The sequence below is a fragment of the Equus quagga genome, chromosome 5, assembly GCF_021613505.1.
Source record: "Equus quagga isolate Etosha38 chromosome 5, UCLA_HA_Equagga_1.0, whole genome shotgun sequence".
In the NCBI taxonomy this organism is placed as follows: domain Eukaryota; kingdom Metazoa; phylum Chordata; class Mammalia; order Perissodactyla; family Equidae; genus Equus; species Equus quagga.
In genome coordinates this window covers 99,825,383-99,844,306 of record NC_060271.1, presented here as the reverse complement: position 1 = coordinate 99,844,306, position 18,924 = coordinate 99,825,383, and the positions used below count along the sequence as shown (strand labels likewise).

Below are 18,924 nucleotides of genomic sequence, written 5' to 3'. Positions count from 1 at the left end.
CATCAAACCACAGCTGGAGCCTGGCCCAGCACCTGTTTTTATGCAGTCTGGGAGCTAACAGTGGTTTTTGCATTCTTAAATAGTAAAAAAAAATATTTCATGATATGTGAAAACAACATGAAATAAAAATTTCATTGTCCATAAATAAAGTTTTATTGGAGCACAGCTACACTCACTTAAGTATTGTGTGTGGCTGTTTTGCACTACAAGGCAGAGTAGATTAAATGTGACAGACACAACAGCTGCAAAGCCTACAATATTTACCCTGGTCCTTTACAGAAAAAGGACCCCTGCTCTAGGGTGCTGAAGGAAAGCTATTTATAGGGATGTGTCCCTCCCAGACTCCCAAGACACTCCAAAGCTGCCTTTCACGGTTGGGGGGTGGGGGAAGGTGCTCAGAAAGCTGCTGGCTGCCGTCCACGGCAGGAGCAGCAGTGTGCTGGAGAAGCCGGCCATGCTGCAAGAGCCAGATGATGGAGAAGCCCTGGATGCTGCAGGAGCTGGGCCCTGGGGAAGCCCCCTGTGCTGCAAGGGAAACAATATGTCTTCCTCCTGCAGTGTCTCTCCAGCGCCCTCTACTGACAAAGCTTCAGATCCACGTTTACAGAGCAAGCAAAGAGGGTGAGTTTGGAGCTGAAGCAATAAACCAATAACTTGCACTTTCTTCAACTCAATGCCCTCTAGTTTCTGTCCCATCCCTGCTGAAGCTACTCTTGCTTGAGTCAACACTGACCTACTAATGGCCAATGGCTTTTTTTCCCCAGTGTTTAATCGTTTGATCTCTCCACAGCTTATCACCATGATGACTGCCCCCTGTTGCTTACAAATTTTCTTCTTTGACTTCACTGGCATTAGTCTCACCTGGTTGTTTTCCTCTTCTACTGACTCTGAAATACTGATGTTCCCAGGATTTATCCTTACTTCTATTTTTCCTCTTTTCCTCCTGGAGGATTTCATCATTCTCTTGCCTTAGTTACCATCTAAGCCTAGATAACAGAAATACCGTCTCCGTTTCTTTTCATTTTTGAGGAAGATCAGCCCTGAGCTAACATCTGCTGCCAATCCTCCTCTTTTTGTTGAGGAAGACTGGCCCTGAGCTAACATCCATGCCCATCTTCCTCTACTTTATATGTGGGACACCTACCACAGCCTGGCTTGCCAAGCAGTGCCATGTCCGCACCCGGGATCCTGGCTGGTGAACCCCAGGCAGCCGAAGCGGAACCTGTGAACTTAATCACTGCACCACCGGGCTGGGCCCACCATCTCCATTTCTGTACTTCATCCTGAGCTTGACACTAAACTATGTTTCTCTTAACTAGACTTTAACAATCTCTTCATCTTGCTTCACAAACCTAGTTCATCTCTTATATTCTTAGAATCAGTTACTGGCATTGTCACCATGCCCAACTTCTGTTACCTTCTCCGTTCCGTTCCCTTAGTCATCAGGCCCTGTGATTCTCCCTTAGGAATAAACGCTCCTCTCATCTGCCTTCACTTACACATTTTCACTGATCTCTTTGCCACCAATCTATTCCCTCTCTATCTCAAATCCCACATTTCTCCCAGAATGACTTTCCTAAAGTAGATCATAGCACTTGTACATAACATAAAATTTACCTTTTCCTCCTGCTAGAGGGGCATACAGAACCTTTCAGTCTGGCCCCGTAATGGGCACTCTTTCCCCTTACGGCCGTCCAGCATCCTAACCCTCTTCAATCCGTGGAGGATTCTCCTGTGTGTGGTATCGGCGGAAGCTGGATCTCCACCTCCCTCTGCAGAAGTGGAAGGGCAGAGATCCTCCCTCTGCTGAGCATCCAGGGCACAGGCACCCCTACCTAGGACTTGGAATCTTGTGATAAAAAGAAGGATGAACAGCTGAGAAAACACTCACAAGCAGCAGTGGGGTGAGACCACTGGCAGCCTCCGGAGGGTTCCAGGAGTGGCATCCCAGCCCTTGGCTTCTGTGGTGTCATCAAGGTCCTGCCTGGCCTCCCTTGGTTCCTCGTTCCTCTGCACTGCCAACACCCGGCTCCAGAACTTCACCACTTGCCGGCATTAGTGTAATCGTGGCCTCCCTAGTATCAAGCCCTCCTCACTCTCGATCCTTTCCGTATATTAGCCCCAGAACCACGAAAATAGTCTAGTCACAATCTCCCTAATTTCCTACTATACTCCAATACACCAAATTTTGCTGCATTCAAGATTTTCCTTCCCACTCCTCAAAGGTTCCTGTTCCCCTGTCCTTTGTACTTTGCTTGGGTTCAATCCTGCCTTTGCTTATGTTCTTTCTTATGCCTGGAATACCCACGACTTAGTTTAGGCCCAGCTTAAGAGCTCCTTTTTCATGAAGCCTTTCTTAACACTTTAGCCTCGTTCTGCTTTCAATATGAAGGGGATCAGGATATGCCACCCCAAAATATGCCACTTTGGCATAAGGATTATTTTGAGTTAAAGGTAATTGAGAATCAATAGATTCAGGAAGAGTTCTCTGCTCTCCCCTTATCCACCTAAAAGCAGGGCACAAATTTCCATTTGTGAAGCTGTTCCCCCCGCCCCGCCCCCACCAGCAGGGGAAGAGCGACTCATGGCCAGATGGAGAGCTGACACCGAGACGAGTTTGCATTAACAGACTTCACTAAAACAGCCCTTATCTTCCATTAGTTCTCCCATATATTTCCTAGCCACTTCCCCACAGTTTATCATCTCTTGAAGCCAAAACCCTCTTTCCTTTGTTAGAGCATATAAGACTGCAAGCCTGACGGCTTCTTTGAGATTTATTTCTTTTTTTGTGAACCCCTATGCACATAAATATTCATAAAAATTGTGTGCCTTTTCTCCTGTTAATGTTTTTTCTCAGTTTAATTCACAAGTTCCCAATTCCTGAAACTAAGAAGGTCGAGGAAAAGTTTTTCCTCCTCAAAAAAACTCACAACACTTTCAGTAGACACTACATAATCTCACAATTCTTTCCCATCATCCTAAAACGTGTCCCCCTACCCCTCTGAAAATTCCCACTGACCTTATCTCCCTAACAAGCTACCATTCCCACCTCTTTTCCTTTCTTATCAAACTTTTCAAAGAGAACGAGCACATCTTATTTTCAGAATGAAATCTTCAATCCATAGAGCCTCTGTTCCCCACATCAACCAACCAAAGAGCTTTCTCAAAAACCAATGAGGGCCTGCCCGGTGGCTCAGCGGTTAAGTTCCCACATTCAGCTTCGGCAGCCCCGGGGTTTGCCAGTTCAGATCCCGGGTGCGGACATGGCACCACTTGGCAAGCTATGCTGTGGTAGGCGTCCCACATATAAAGTAGAGGAAGATGGGCACGGATGCTAGCTCAGGGCCAGTCTTCCTCAGCAAAAAGAGGAGGATTGGCAGCAGATGTTAGCTCAGGGCTAATCTTCCTTAAAAAAGACAAAAACAAAAACCAATGACTTTTCCAGATCCTTTGCCCACTTTTAAATTGGGTTATTTATCTTTCTATTATTGAGACGTAAGAGTCCTTTATATACTCTGGATACAGGTCTCTTGTCAGATATATGATTTACAAATATTTTCTCAGACAAACATACAGAGCACATGAAAACATACTCAATATCATTAGTCATTAGGGAAATGAAAATCAAAACCACAATAAGATAACATTCACAGCCACGAGGATGGCTAGAATCAAAAAGACAGACAGTAAAAAGTGTTGGCGAGGATGCAGAACCCTCATACATTACTGGTGAGAATGTAAAATGTTCCAGCCATTTTCGAAAGCAGTTTGGCAGTTGCTCAAAATGTTAAACATAGTGTGTTAAACATATGTGTTATAGTTTAACATAAGGATTACAGTTAAACATATATTAAAAGTATGACTCAACAATCCCATTTCTAGGTATATATCCTAGAGAAATAAAAACACACGTCCACATAAGAACTTGTAAATGAATGTTCATAGCAGCATTATTGATGATGGCCAAAAAGTGGAAACAAACCAAATGTCCACCAACTGATGAACGGATAAATAAAATGTGCTAGAGCCATACAATGAAATATTATTTGGTAGTAAAAAGGAGGGAGGGGTTGGCCCAGTGGCGCTGCAGTTAAGTGTGCTCGTTCTGCTTCAGCAGCGTGGGGTTCCCTGTTTTGGATCCCAGGTGCAGACATGGCACTGCTTGGCACACATGCTGTGGTAGGCGTCCCACATATGAAGTAGAGGAAGATGGGCACGGATGTGAGCTCAGGGCCAGCCTTCCTCAGCAAAAAGAGGAGCCGGGCCTATTGTCATCTTTAAATAATAGAATAATACCACCACATTACAAAAAATTTGGAAACTGAAGTGGTGGCAAAATTAGTGTTGCATATGAATTTCTCATGGATATATTATCATAGAAAACTGAATTAACAATCATAATTTACTTTTAAGATTAAATTAAAGCATTTTAAAATTTACTAAACACTTTTCTATACTTGGATATTTTAAAATTTTTTTAAATTTATTTTTATTTTTCCTTCTTCTCCCCAAAGCTCCCCAGTACATAGTTGTATATTCTAGTTGTAGGTCCCTCTCGTTGTGCTACGTGGGACGCCGCCTCAGCATGGCCTGATGAGTGGTGCCATGTCCACACCCAGGATCCCAACCAGGGAACCCCTGGGCCACTAAAGCAGAGTGCGAGAACTTAACCACTCAGCCATGGGGCTGTCCCCTACAAAATCTTAATTATTACTTCTTTGAAAAGCCTCTTTGTTAGGTACATGTGCTTTTTTGCCCAATATTTATTCTGATTATAAAAAAGTAATAGTCATAATAGTGAATTTGGAAAATATATGAGAAAATTAAAAACAACCATGTTGGGGTAATGATTTTATGGCATCTTATCAATCATACTATGTCTTCCAGGTATAATTTTGCAAACTTCCTCTTGCCAGTTAATTTTAGAAAATCACAGTTTCCTATGTAGGACTGGAAAGCATATGAAATTTCTTCTCTTTTTTTTTTTAAAGATAATTTTTCCTTTTTCTCTCAAAGCCCCCTGGTACATAGTTGTGTATTTTTAGTTTTGGGTCCTTCCAGTTGTGGCACGTGGGACGCTGCCTCAACATGGCTTGATGAGCGGTGCCATGTCCGCGCCCAGGATTTGAACCGGTAAAACCCTGGGCTGCAGAAGCAGAGCACTCGAGCTTAACCACTCAGCCACGGGGCTGGCCCCCACATATGAAATTTCTATAAGACACAACTATTTGACGTAACTTTAGAAATTTAGCATAAACGTTTAATCCATGCACACAGCTTCCAAAAAAAAAGATACTGTTAAAAAACCTTCTTAGACCAATTGATTACAAGCACGTCACAATTTTGTTTCAAGCTTGTCTCTAAGCAGGCTAATTTAAAGGTCCCTCTTCTCAAAGACATTTTGTAGGAAAAAAGCATGTTAGGATCATTGTTATTAGTCTGGATACAAAGTAAAGACTCTGGAATCACTAACTATCTTCTAAGTTTGGTTAAAGGTCACTGTCTGAGGCCAGCCTGGTGGCGCAGTGGTTAAGTTCGCATGGTCTGCTTCAGTGACCTGGGGTTTGCTGGTTCAGATCCCAGGTGCAGACATGGCACCGCTAGTCAAGCCATGTTTGGCAGGCGTCCCACATATAAAGTAGGGGAAGATGGGCACAGATGCTAGCTCAGGGCTAATCTTCCTCAAAAAAAAAAAAAAAAAGGTCGCTGTCCTCTGCCAAGGCTGATGGTGCTCCAGATGAATTTTCCAGACTTTATGCCCATTAAAGTCTATCAGAAATGGAAATAACTTCCCAGAGGAGCAGCTAATGACATCAGACTAAAAGATCAGGTTTGAAATACATTTTCTTTCTCAGAACAAAGGGATACACAAAAAAAGCTCCCATTCTGGCAGCCGGCCCCAAGTTCCCCTGCCCAGGAGCAATTACAGTCACTAGATTCTTTTGACAGCTCACACCCTGGAGATCCACCTCTAGCAGCAGTGTGCTATGCACCCAAACTGGACAAATATTCTGAAGGAGGAGCATCTAGCTCACAGTCCAGAGCAGACCTTTTTTCCAATCTTGTTTATCTTTAGAAGAGAGAAATATCCACTGCCCTCACCTAGATTAAACCAAACCCCCTCCCATCAGGCCCTCTGCCTCCCTCCCTGTAAACTCGGTCTTTTTCAAATTGCCTTGAGAAGCTTATATTTTGACATGCTCTATAGCCCTTCACAGTATCTCGATTTGTCTAGGCCCTAACTCTCCAGACAGATCAGGGCCAGTTTGGGAATTCTCTTTATTTTTAGAATTAATAGACTCAATTGATACACAAATAAATAACTCAACGAGTAAGAGATACACATGGTCTGAGTGGGAGAAACGTGATGATAAAAAGCATAGAGGCTGTTTACAAAAGAATACAAAACATTTTCAAAGCTATTACCCTATTTGCTCCTCACATCAACCTTGGGGGTAGATATTATTATCAACATGCTGCCTCCCTCTGAACTCACTATTTAGTATCTAACATGGGAAAGGGGAGAGATGGGATGACACTCAAGGCCAGGTTATCATCTAGAAGTGGTTATTGTGATGCACAGCTCATTCATTTACACACATTTCCTGCACACCTAACATGTGCCAAGCCCTATGGCACACAGATATGTAGTGCCTGCAGCAAGACTCAATGCCAGCTCTATCGCTTACTGCTAGCTCTGTGACCTTGGGCAATTTACTTCATATCTCCAAGTTTCAGTTTCCTCAGTGTAAAAATAACAATAGTGTTTAACAACTAAAGTTGTAAAGATTAAAACAATAAACACATGTAAAAATAAACACTTGACAGTCAATAAATGCTGATGAACATTAGTTAACATTCTTAACTATAAAAAATATAAATGCCCATCCATGTCCCTTTCAGGTGTTTAGTAAGAGAGACAGGTGAACAGATATTTGTGAAACAGTGCAGCAAATATTGTAACAGAGATATGAATAAGGTGGTTCTTCAAAAGATAACGCAGCTAATTACACCTGGGGAGACTAGGCAGGCTTTGCTGAAGAGACATTTGTGCCCAAGGACTGAAGGATGACTGGGAGTTCGCTACACAAAGGACAGGGAAGGGCCATTCCAGACTAGAGGGACAAGTTCATGTTGGAGCCACCCTGTTGGAACGAAAGGGGAAGTTTGTTGCCCCGGATCACAGCCTCGGCGGGGAGAGGGGAGCAGTGCAGGCTGTGGGAGACCCAGCCAGCAGGCAGATGGCCCAAACATTCTCTGCTCCAGAAAAGATTCGAATTCTAACATGTAGGCCAGTGGTTCCTAAACTGAGCTGATTGTCAGGAATACCCAGGAAGCTTTCTAAAATGATCCCAAGACCCCACCTTCAGAAATTCTAACCCATCGTCGGTGGGCGGGGCCCGGGAATGCGTTCGGAAAGCCCCCGGGGTAATTCTGCAGCTGAATCAGGGTTTGGAGCCGTTTCCAGGGGGGAAGGGTGAGCCCGACAGGAGAGCGCAATACCTTTGCTAAGGCAAGTAACTGTGCAGAACGGATCCTGACCTCCTTCAGGCCCTTGCTCAACATTTAAAAAAAATTCAACCACCCTCGTCTTTATTTTTCACCTAAACACTTATCTTCTAACAGTTTACTTACTATAAACGTACTGTTTACTTACTATATTATCTGAATCCATACATTAGAATAAGCTGAACAAAAGCAGTGGTTTTTCTTTCTTTATTAGGGATCCTGAGATCCTATAAGAATCTGGCACACAGCAGACCACCTAAGAATGTTTTTGAAAGAACGAATCAAATAGTGGACAAAACGAGAGAGAATTTGGCTAGCAGGGAGCAGTAAAGAGGGTGTGGAGAAGAAACCTGTAAGCTTGATGTCGGCAGTTTGCTCACAAAGGAAAAGGGAGGAGTTGGGGACAGAGGGGCGCAGGTTTTAAAAAATACTGGGATAGGGAAGATGGCTAGTTTCCTTTGTTTTCAAATCTCTTGCTGACTTCACTCCCACGCTTCCGGGTACGTAATAAACTCAAAACTCGCCAGAACGTCCCACCTGCTCGCCTCCCCTCGCTGTTCTTCCACCTGGGTCCCACGCCCGTGCAGCCGAGAAAACCCGGAGAACTTAACTCCGTTACGGATGGGCGCCCGGCAGAGTCGGCGCGCGACCCAGGCTCAAGCATGCGCAGTAGACAGAGTCACCAGCGTGCGCGGGAAGCTGGGCCGCGTCCGTGTATGATTGGCTGCCGCGGCAGACTCCCACCCACCGAAACGCAGCGCTGGATGCTGATTGGGCGTCTGCGCAGAGGCCGGACGCCGCACGGAGCGCGAGGGAGGGGAGGCGGGAAACGGCTTAGTGGGTGCGGGGTCGCGCAGTTTCCTCAGGCAGGCGGTGGAGAGGCTGCGAAATGGCGGTGCAGCCCAAGGAGACGCTGCAGCTGGAGAGCGCGGCCGAGGCCGGCTTCGTGCGCTTCTTCCAGGGCATGCCGGAGAAGCCGACCACCACGGTGCGCCTCTTCGACCGGGGGGACTTCTACACGGCGCACGGCGAGGACGCGCTGCTGGCTGCCCGGGAGGTGTTCAAGACCCAGGGGGTGGTCAAGTACATGGGGCCGGCAGGTGAGGGCGGGCACGGCGCGGGCTCCTCTCGGGAGGGGGCGGTCAGCGGGCTCTCGGGCGAGGAGGCACGGGGGCGGGGACGTTGCTGAAGTCTCGTGGGCGTCGGGCTCTCTCCGGCCCCGGGCTGGCCGGGGGGGGCGCCGCCGTCCCCCCCTCCCGCCCCGAGTCTGTGCTTCTGCAGCTGCCCCAGATCGGAACTCATCACGAACATGTCGGGAGCGCTCACTACGTGCCAGGCGTTTTAATAGCCTGTTCTGTTTAATTTGCCAGCAGTCGCGTGAGGCTGTGCTCCTCGGCCCCGCCGTGGCCCCGTGCCTCGCATCGCAGACGCCAGCCCAGGAGTGCGATTTATCATAGAAGGGGGTTGGGGAGACCATTTTATGTCACCATTCTGATTTTGCCCCGCTCCATTGATAGCACTGTTTCAGCGCAGAGACCTGTAATGGACCACTATTTATAGGCAGTGTTGCCAAGTGGTCAGGACCTCGGACTCTGGAGCCAGATTGCCTGGCTTCACGTTGCGGTTCCTCCACTTAATAGCTGTGTGACCTTGGGCTAGTCGGGTCTGTCTGTGTCTCAGCTCGGCATTCAGTGCCCTCCATAACCCGGCTCCATCTCTCCAGCATCATCTCCTGGGAAGCTATAAACTGCTCACTGTATGTGAGCTAGATATTCGAGATGTTTTATGTTGCTCTCTTTCGTCCCTGGCTCTGTTGTGATAACGGAAGGAGCATTCTACGGGGAGTGAGGAGTTGTGGGTTCTGGTTCTGCCTCTGCCACACGCAGATGGGATGGTACTGACGAGATGTTTCCTTCTTTAGGTGGACATTTGAGTACAGCCGTGTCAGGCAGGGTTATAGACACTGGGAGAACATAGATGAAAAGGCAGTACTCCTGCCTTTTCAGAGCTCACTCTGGAGAGCAAGGCAGTAATAATTACAATTATAGGTGGAAATCTATGGCATGTGCCCCATAACAGGTTGTTGAAGAGGCAGAAGCAGAATTACCGAAGACCCAAGAGGCATTACATGAGAGGCTGAATTCCACTTGAGTTTTGAAGGATTAGGAGTTTACTGGGGAGAAGGCCTGAAAAGAGGTAGATTGATATTGCTCGAGCAGAAAATGGTGAGTGAGGAGAGTGGCCCGGGTGGGTGGGGTCAGAGGATGAAAGGCTTTTTGTGTTGTGCTGAGATGTTGGAATTTTATGCTGTAGGCAGTGAGAGGTCCAAAGGCTTCAAGTAAAGGTGGAGTGGTATGTTGGATCATTTTGGCTGTAGTGTGGAGGATGGGTTACCAGGGGCCAAGAGTGGAGGTATTGGGGACCAGTTAAGACCAGCCATGGATAGTTATGAGTGGCTTCATAGTTAATGATGATCCGAGTTGCTTTCCAGATTATATGACTGGTTATTTAAGGGTAGCACACTTAGCTCTCTTATCTTTGTATTATGCACGTTACAATAGTTTAAGCATTTAAAATGAAGTAAAAAGTTCTAAACGTAACTTGTATGTTTATGTAAATTGGATCACTAATTTTTCTAAGCACCTGTTAATAATTCTGATACTTTAATTTTTCTGTTTAATTTAGATTGTTAAAGGAATAATGGATGCTAAGCATTACATCCGTTCATTAGAAGGGAAATTTAGTGTGAACATCCAGGAGTCTTTTATATTGGAGAGTAGACTTTTAAAAAAACAAAATTTTTTGTTTTCTTGCCCGAGAAGGTTAAAATGTGGGTATTTATGGGGACATTTTTGAGAATTAGAGTAACCTAGACAGTTAACCTCATCTTAATCATCTTGAGAATGTGGTTAAAATTCAGAGAGATTAGCAAGTAAATGTGAGTTATTCCTAAGGATCTATTTCTTACGTTAAAGATTTATGCCAAACGCGCATTTCAGATAAAAAATGGTCCGAATATGTATTTGGGTAGGATAATAAGAGTTATAAAAAAGGTGGGTAATTTGTTACTAAAAATTAGCTGAAATAACTGAAAAGGGGAGAGACTCAAAACCAGAAATGTACCTTGATCCCAAAAGCTGATGTCTTGCAGTTTTCACTTTCCAAGGTGAAATGTAACTAAGGATTTTTTTTTTTTTTTAATGTGTGTTGATGTAAGGCTGCCAATACTTGTTTCTTGGGATGAATTTTCCCTCATTTTAATATTATGCCCTGTGGGTAAAGGGTTATCACAACCTTTTTCTTTGCCGCTCAGTTCCCCCTGGAAACCTGGTAAGGTTAAGGAGGCCAGCCGTTTTTCTAGGCAGCATTGCTTATTGCAGAAATGACCCCAGACTGGTAAGTCACATCCGGACTGGAGGAACTATGAATACCTCATGAGGGTGCCTTGTACTCCCGCTTTTGACGAATCTTGGACCCTGTCACCTTCCCCCACATTCTTCAGTAGTCAATCTTGCCTCTGACTATATAAAATAGAAATCACTGGAAGAGAACTCGCTCAATTTCCTGCCCTCAAACCTGTAATTCTTTTTTTAATATAACAGGTTTATTGAGATATTGTTCACATATGACACAATTAAGGTATACAATTCAGTGGTTTTTTAAAATAGTCACAGAATTAAGCAACCGTCACCAAAGTAAATTTTAAAACATTTTCATCATCCCCAAAAGAAACCGTGTACCCATTAGCAGTCATTTCCTCTTTCCTCCCAATCCTCCGAACCCTTGGCAACCACTAATCTGCTTTCTATCTCTAGCTTTACCTATTTTGGACATTTCATATAAATGGAATCGTACAATATGTGGTCTTTTGTGACTGGCTTGTTTCACTTAACAGTATTTTCAGGGTTCACCTGTGTTGTCAGTACCTCATTTCTTTTTATTGCCAAATAATATTCCATTGTAGGGATATAACATTTTGTTCATCCATTTGTCAGTTGATGGACATTGGGTTCTTTCTTTCTTCTTTTTTTGAGGAAGATTAGCCCTGAGCTAACTGCTGCCAATCCTCCTTTTTTTGCTGAGGAAGACTGGCCCTGAGCTAACATCCATGCCCATCTTCCTCTACTTTTTATGTGGGACACCTGCCACAGCATGGCTTGCCAAGCAGTGCCATGTCCGCACCTGGGATCCGTACTGGCGAACCCTGGGACCCCGAAGCGGAACATGTGCACTTAACCGCTGCGCCACTGGGCCGGCCGCTATTTCTTGAACCTATACTTTTAATTTTGTCTACTCGTTCTTTTCCTTTCCTGTTGTGCCAGTGAAGAGGTGAACCTTTCACTGTGGCCTGGATCCCATGCTATCTTCTCAGAGACTGCTTTCTGTTGTTGATCGTTTCCTCTCCTCTGTCTGCTTCATTCTGTTGGCTTTTAGACTTATTTACATCCTTTTGGCTTACTTTTTTCTATCTCCAACATCTGGTGATACATTATTGTTAATAAAGCCCTATGAGGTGGGTTAGTACCTAGCTCCAGTTAATAAATAAGCAATCTGCGTCACCGAAAAAGAAAGTTACCTTTTGCTGTCAGAACTCAGCTTAGAGGGCCTTTCCTCCTAGAAGCCTGTCTTAACTCGCATGTTAAGGCTACCTAGTTAGCTGCCCCTCTTAGGTCTTCCCTGCCCTGGGACCTTCTGCCTAACCTGGCTATGACATTTATTCTACTCTAGCCTGTAAACCCCAGCACCTGGCACAATGCCCACATGTAGCATACACGTGATAATTGTCAGCTTAGTGAGGATGGGGGCTCCAGATTCTTCTTGAAGTGAAGAGTCTTGTACCAGCCTGAGGTTATTCCTTCTGCTATACCCCAGGTGGAGGCTGGGTGGCTTTTGTAGGGGAGGAAGACATTTCCTCTTCCCAAATGGGGGTTCGTCTGGCCAGAGAACGAATTAAATTCACATGAGACAGAATAGCAAGAGAAAATTAAACAAAGCTTTATGAGGAACCAGGGCCCGGGGCCTTTCTTCCCGAAGGAAGAAAGGGTACCGAAGAAGTGGGGTGCACAGAGTGGTTATATACCCCCAAACGGGGTGTTTCACATGTGGTTGAAATGTCCCTCCCACAAGAGTCACAAGATTGCCCTGTCAGCACAGGGCTTGATGGACACAGCAAGGTAGTGGTCTGCTATCTCAGTGGGCGTAGCAGGAGGCAAGTCTGTCATCTGAGCAATCAGTTCCTAGCCTAAGGAAAGATGCTTAATCCTTAAAGAAATACCAACGATGGGAGGGGGAGGGAAGTCAGTTCCAGGAGGTTACCAGAGAAGCACAATAAAATGCAGATTTAAGTCCTTGCCTTTGGTATTGATTAAGAATTTCTAGAGTGAAGGTCATCTCCTTTCTTCTTCCTGGTACAGAGAGGGAGGCACCTTTTACAGATAGAGATTTACCTTACAAATGTAAACGTGTCCTAACAAAGGGCAAGTTCCATTCCTCAGAGCCTCCTTCCCTGTCCCAGTTTATCAAAAGCAATGAGCCTCAAATAATCCTGATGCCAAAGAGACATATCTTGGGGTGGCCAATTCCAGGTCCCCACACTTTGTATTCAGATCCCTGTATTTTGCACCAGCAGGTCAATCTTCCTTCCCAGCTAATCAGACTTAAAGCATATTACCAAGCTCTTCACCAGGAACATAGTAGCTGCACTCCAGATGCTTGTCAGTAAATAAGACTTAAAATACACTGCCACCCAGTGTGTCACAAAAACGCCTTTGAGAGAAATAGTATCTTTAGAGTATAACCTTGGTGGTTGGGCAGCTTAGCTTTAGATTAGTAATGGAGGTAGGGGAGACCATGGTGGGGAGGGGAATCACCTTATTTGCTTCTTCACCCCAACCACTGTTGAGAAGTCACCACTTGTGAACCTGTGTTCCTGTTGAATGTGTCAATAAAAAGATTTACCAGTTGCTCTGGATTGCTCTCCCCAAGGCTAGGCAGATAACATTGATGTGCAAAGTAGTAAGGCCTAAGTAATAGGGAGTGGTGGGGCTTGTGGATCTGTCAGTCAGTGCTTGTTCATCCTCTGATAAGCATTCAAATTCAAGTGCTTTAAAAACCCTGTACTGGCCAAGCAATTTTGCAAGCACATCCTACTGGATTGATGTTTTAAGAGCTGTTTCAGAATTATGCCAGACCAGTGTTTTTCCTCTCCCTAGAATTGTTTTTGCTGAGTTGGACTTACCCTTTTGCCTTCTAAATTAAAGGATGATATGAAACAGTGTTTTTGAAACTCATCGCTGTATTTATTGGAAGTTGCTGATGATAGTCACTATGGCATTTATAAGTGTCTCTGGGAGAAATTTCTCTCTGATTTTGTATAAACTCTGGTTCATTGCTTTGTTTGAGCAAGTCTTTCTTTTGATGATGATGTTTCAGCATATGAATAATTTTGCTTATGTTAAATCAGCTAGATGGGCTGATAGGGTGACTACTTCTGGTTTGCTTGGAACCGAGAGGGATCCTGGGATGCTGGACTTTCATTACTAAAACTGGGAGAGTCTTGGGCAAAATGGGATGAGTTGGTCACCCCATGTGTTAGACAAAAACAGGAAATAATTTAAATGGGGCCTGCCATTCCACTCGAAGGTTCTGATCCCGAGTTGAGTGTTTCTTGGGAGATGAGTCTGCTGCAGCCTGGATAGTCCTTGGTTCCCTCATATGCCTCTGGGAATGTGAGTACAGGCCTTGCTGAATGGGATTCTGCAGTAAACATAATTCTCATGCAACTTGCTTTCTAACTGCAAGCTAAAGAAACAGCAATCTATTCAAGTCTGTAAGAAAATGTGGCAGTGTTGAACTTACTGAGTTGAAAACTGATGGCCTAAATAGTGTTTTGCTAAAAGTTTGAATTAATTGCCTATGTTTTAAAGATTGGGAGCTCTCATTGAAGTAATTCAGATTTTGAGTTTTGAAAAATCTACATGGTTGGAAACTGGGCAGAAATATCCCTGCAATACAGTCGTGAGTTGGAGCTGAGTAGCTGCTCCCTGTGAGGTAGTGAGTGCAGATTCCTTCTTTACCCTGATGTACTTCCCTCGTTTTGTCGCACTTCCCACCATTCTGTATGGTCTCTTTTGAAGCCATTTGTTGTCTGTCAGCTCCCTTGGCTTCCTTTGCTCATTTGATACCTGCCTGGTCCCTGTAGGTATTGTTTATCAGTCCTGGATTAGATAGTAAGGAATGTTCTAGGAAATAACCTTAGAGAGGCAAGATCTGAGCCAGTTTTTAGGGTGTCTGGCAGCGGGGATTCTTGTCTAGTACTTATAACTGATGTACTGATAATGAAAGTATCAGCTGTATTTTGCTGTACAAAACAACTGTATTATGTCATTTAATTAATCTTTATGCTTATTTGTATTTGATATTTGTACTTTGCATGACCTGTTAAATTTAGGTTGAATCTTTCATAAGATCCACAGTTGTCAGAATCGTTTACAAGTATATTCTGAATTACCTTTAAGTGAATAATTGGTGTTACCTATATTACATGAAAATTGAGTTTTGGTTCCATTTGATGGTGTGGGTGATTTTATTTATTTTGTAAAGAAATTGGTATTTGCAAATCACAATTAAGCTGCGATACCATTTTCCACCTAAGACAGATTGTCAGCCTTGGCGCTATTGACATCTTAGACTGAATAACTAATTCGTTGTTTTGAGAGGCTATCCTGTGCATGTTTAACAGCATCCCTGCCTCTACCCACTGATTCCATTAGTACTCCCCCTGTCCTGCCCCCGCAGTTGTGACAACCCAGATGTCCCCAGAAGTTGACAGATGTCCTCTAGGGGAGCAAGATTGCCGCCAGTTGAGAACCAGTAATCTAAGATGAAGACCAAGAGCTTGAAAGCTGTGTTGACTGGCTGGGGAGATAGAGGCGCTCATACTCTGATGGTGGTGTTAATTGGCACTGTGAACTAAAGGGAATAGTCTGGCACTGTTTATCAAAATCACGTATATCCTTTGATAAAATCCAGTTTTAGCGCTTTATCTTACAGATACACTCACATGTTTAGAAATGAAGCACGAAGGTTGTTCATGCTACCTTGTAATAGCAGAGACTGGAGACGACCTGTGTGTCCATCAGTAAGAGCCTAAATTATAGAATGTCTATGGTCATGAGATTCTTTGCTACTGTAAACAGAAAGAAGCTGATTATGTACTGATGGAACAATCTCCAAAATATAATAAAGTTAAAAAAATAAGGTACAGAACAGTGTATGTAGTGTGCAACTATTTATGTAAAAGAGGAGAAAAATGCTTTATATTTGCTTGTTTGTGCATAGACTCTTTGGGAATATATTCTATAAACTGCTAACACTTGGGTGTGTGAACTGGATGTGTAGGGGTCACTGGTGAACGTGAAGGCTCCTTTTTGCTGTAACTTTTTGAACCTTTGAATTTTCGGCTATGTTATTTAGAACATTTTGCACTGAATAATGACTAATTCATTTTTATGGACCTTTTGAAAAAACTTAATGCTATAAAATACTATGTAGTTATATGATGTTCATTCAAACTTGTGAAAAACAAATTATAGGAAAGGACAAGTAAGGCTAGCTATATATGTATCTACTCATTCTTTTATCTTTGTATCGTCTCAGTTTTTTTTTTTTTTTTTTTGAGGAAGATTAGCCCTGAGCTAACATCCTCCAGTCCTCCTCTTTTTGCTGAGGAAGGCTGGCCGTAAGCTCACATCTGAGCCCATCTTCCTCTACTTTATATGTGGGACGCCTGCCACAGCATGGCTTGACAAGCAGTGCAATGTCCCCACCCGGGATCTGAACCAGCGAACACTGGGCCACCGAGAAGCGGAACATGCGAACTTAGCCACTGTCACCGGGGGCCCCTCTTCTGTTTTTATTTTGATGCGTGAGCTCCACGGAAGCCCCAGGCCATCTCTTCATTGTTTCATACCCTTCACCTACCAGAGTCCCTAGGACATGTAATAGGTGCCTGATGAACAGTGTGTTGAATGAATGCATTACTGAAAGAACAACTAGCTTGCAGGACAGTGTTGTGTTAGGTACTTGAACACTTACTACTTCAAATCCTCAAATCTTTCAAATCCTCAAATCTGTAACATGTATTTTTAATATTTTTCTTTAGGAGCAAAGACTCTGGAGAGTGTTGTGCTTAGTAAAATGAATTTTGAGTCTTTTGTAAAAGATCTTCTTCTAGTTCGTCAATACAGAGTTGAAGTTTATAAGAATAGAGCTGGAAATAAGGCCTCCAAGGAGAATGATTGGTATTTGGCATTTAAGGTAATTATCTTCCTTTTTAATTTAGTTATTTTTTTTAAGAGTAGAAAAAATAAAAATGGGAGCGAATTCTGCTGTATGCTTTAATGTTTTAACCAGGTTGTGATAGTAAAATGCTTTGAGAAACTTTAATATTCTTTTAGCATGTAGTTTTTATTTTTATTTACTTATTTATTTTTGAGGAAGATTAGCTTTGAGCTAACATCTGCTACCAGTCCTCTTTGCTGAGGAAGATAGGCCCTGAGCTAACATCTATGCCCATCTTCTTCTATTGTGGGATGCCTGCCACAGCATGCATAGGTCTGTGCCTGGGATTCAAACCAGCAAATCCCAGGCCACTGAGGCGGAGTGCACAAACTTAACCGCTGCACCACTGTGCTGGCCCCCTAGCATGTAGTTTTTAAAATCACAGTTTAATAGCAATTCAGAAATGCAGTAAATCTGTATTATGAGTATGAATACTCTGAGGTTTGTCACTATCCCTGAACCAAAATGATAAATAACCTTTACATGAAGTTGAATACAAGCATTAAACAAGGATTTGATTTTACTGTTTTTGAAGTAATATCACACAAATTTACAGTATCCCAAATATCTCGTTTATACACATTTGTAATGTGTTTGTATCTTTGTACGTGCTTTTCTTTTCCATTAGACTAATTTTTTGTAAGTCTGGAACTTGAGTTAGTGGTGATCATATTCCTTGGTGTGACTAGAAAGGCTTATTGACGTGCATGCTTCTAATGCCTTCCTGGAGATAGTAGTGCCATTTTGTTTTATTCAGTGACTGCCTTCATTGTTCATCTGTAAGGTCATGTTTTTGTTTGTTCTTACACAATACACGCACAGAGTGTGTTCTCAGTAGATACTGGAATAAACTAATGGCTAAAACGTTGTTGGGGAGGTGAGATTTATTCTTGAAAGGGAATAAATGTGTGGTAAGGGGGACAGTGCTCTGGGCTTGTAGTCAGCAAATTGCATTTCTTTTCTCCTCTGTCCCTCTGGGTGACCTTGGCAAATTTCCTAACCTCCTGTATCTGTTTGTCCATGAACAATAAAATTAGAAGGTTTTTAAGATGCTTTCTGCCTTGAAAGTCCTGTGACTTTTTTCTGTGAGGTTTAATACAATATTTAAACATTTGACGTTGGTGCTACCCTAAATATATTCTTCAGTTTTCATTCTATATTGTCCCCACCCCCTTTGTAAATATGGACATTTACTGAAGATTGTATCTGTGAGGATCTAACATTCTCCATTATGGAGTTTCCTGGGAATTTTCATTGCTAACTTTACTGAGAAAAGTGAGACTTACGCTTAGAATTTCTAGCCTATGTCTTGAAAGATTTTAATAGAAAATTGAGGGTACCACAAAGTGATGTTTTTTTATCTCATCCTTCACAGAACTCAATTAGTAACAACACCAAAATGTGGAGTCATAAGTTCAAGCAATTACCATGATTATCAGCCCATCACACCTCACTCCTTTATGTCACATCAGAATCCTTCAAGATGAATTCTTTTTAACTCCTACCTTTTACGTCAGGGGGCAGAAATCTTCAAATGTGTATTTTTGTCTGGTTAAAAAGGTGGTATCTTGGGCCAGTCCCAGTGGTTAATATCAGTGTGCTCCACTCCAGTAGCCCAGGTTCGGTTCCCAGGCACGGACCTAGACCACTTGTCTGTCAGTGGCTCACGTACAAAAAGAGGAAGATTGGCAGCAGACGTTAGCGCAGGGTGGATCCTCTTTAGCAAAGAGATAAAATAAATTTTTAAAAAGGTGGTATCTTCATCCTGACCTTTTAAAAAGTTCAGATCTAAAACTGCTAAAATGGATTTAATGTTTCATTTTTTAGCTTATGGTTTCTGTTGTAAAGTATTAGTGATATTTGAAGCAGTTGATCTCTATGATTGATTTCTTTCCCATGTTCTCAGTGGTATGTTCAGAGCAGGAAAGGACCTTAGGTACCATCTAGTTTAGAGATTACCAGTCTTATCATTTTCAAGGACCCTCAAGATCCCAATTTTATTAGCTACTGTTTCAATTTTGAGAGTTTTTTAAAGATATGCTTCATAAACCTGTACTTACTGTAAATCCAAAG

General features: G+C 43.2%; 1 protein-coding gene across 1 annotated transcript in view; it reads left to right on the top strand.

Moving 5' to 3' along the window:
- Nucleotides 1-8,338: 8,338 nt before the first annotated feature.
- MSH2 (mutS homolog 2) overlaps nt 8,339-18,924 on the top strand; it is a 75,396-nt gene continuing 64,810 nt past the window's right edge. The window contains exons 1-2 of the mRNA XM_046663248.1: nt 8,339-8,609; nt 16,673-16,827. Coding sequence (XP_046519204.1) covers nt 8,399-8,609; nt 16,673-16,827 — 366 coding nt within the window. The 5' untranslated portion in view covers nt 8,339-8,398. The remainder of the gene's footprint in view (nt 8,610-16,672; nt 16,828-18,924) is intronic.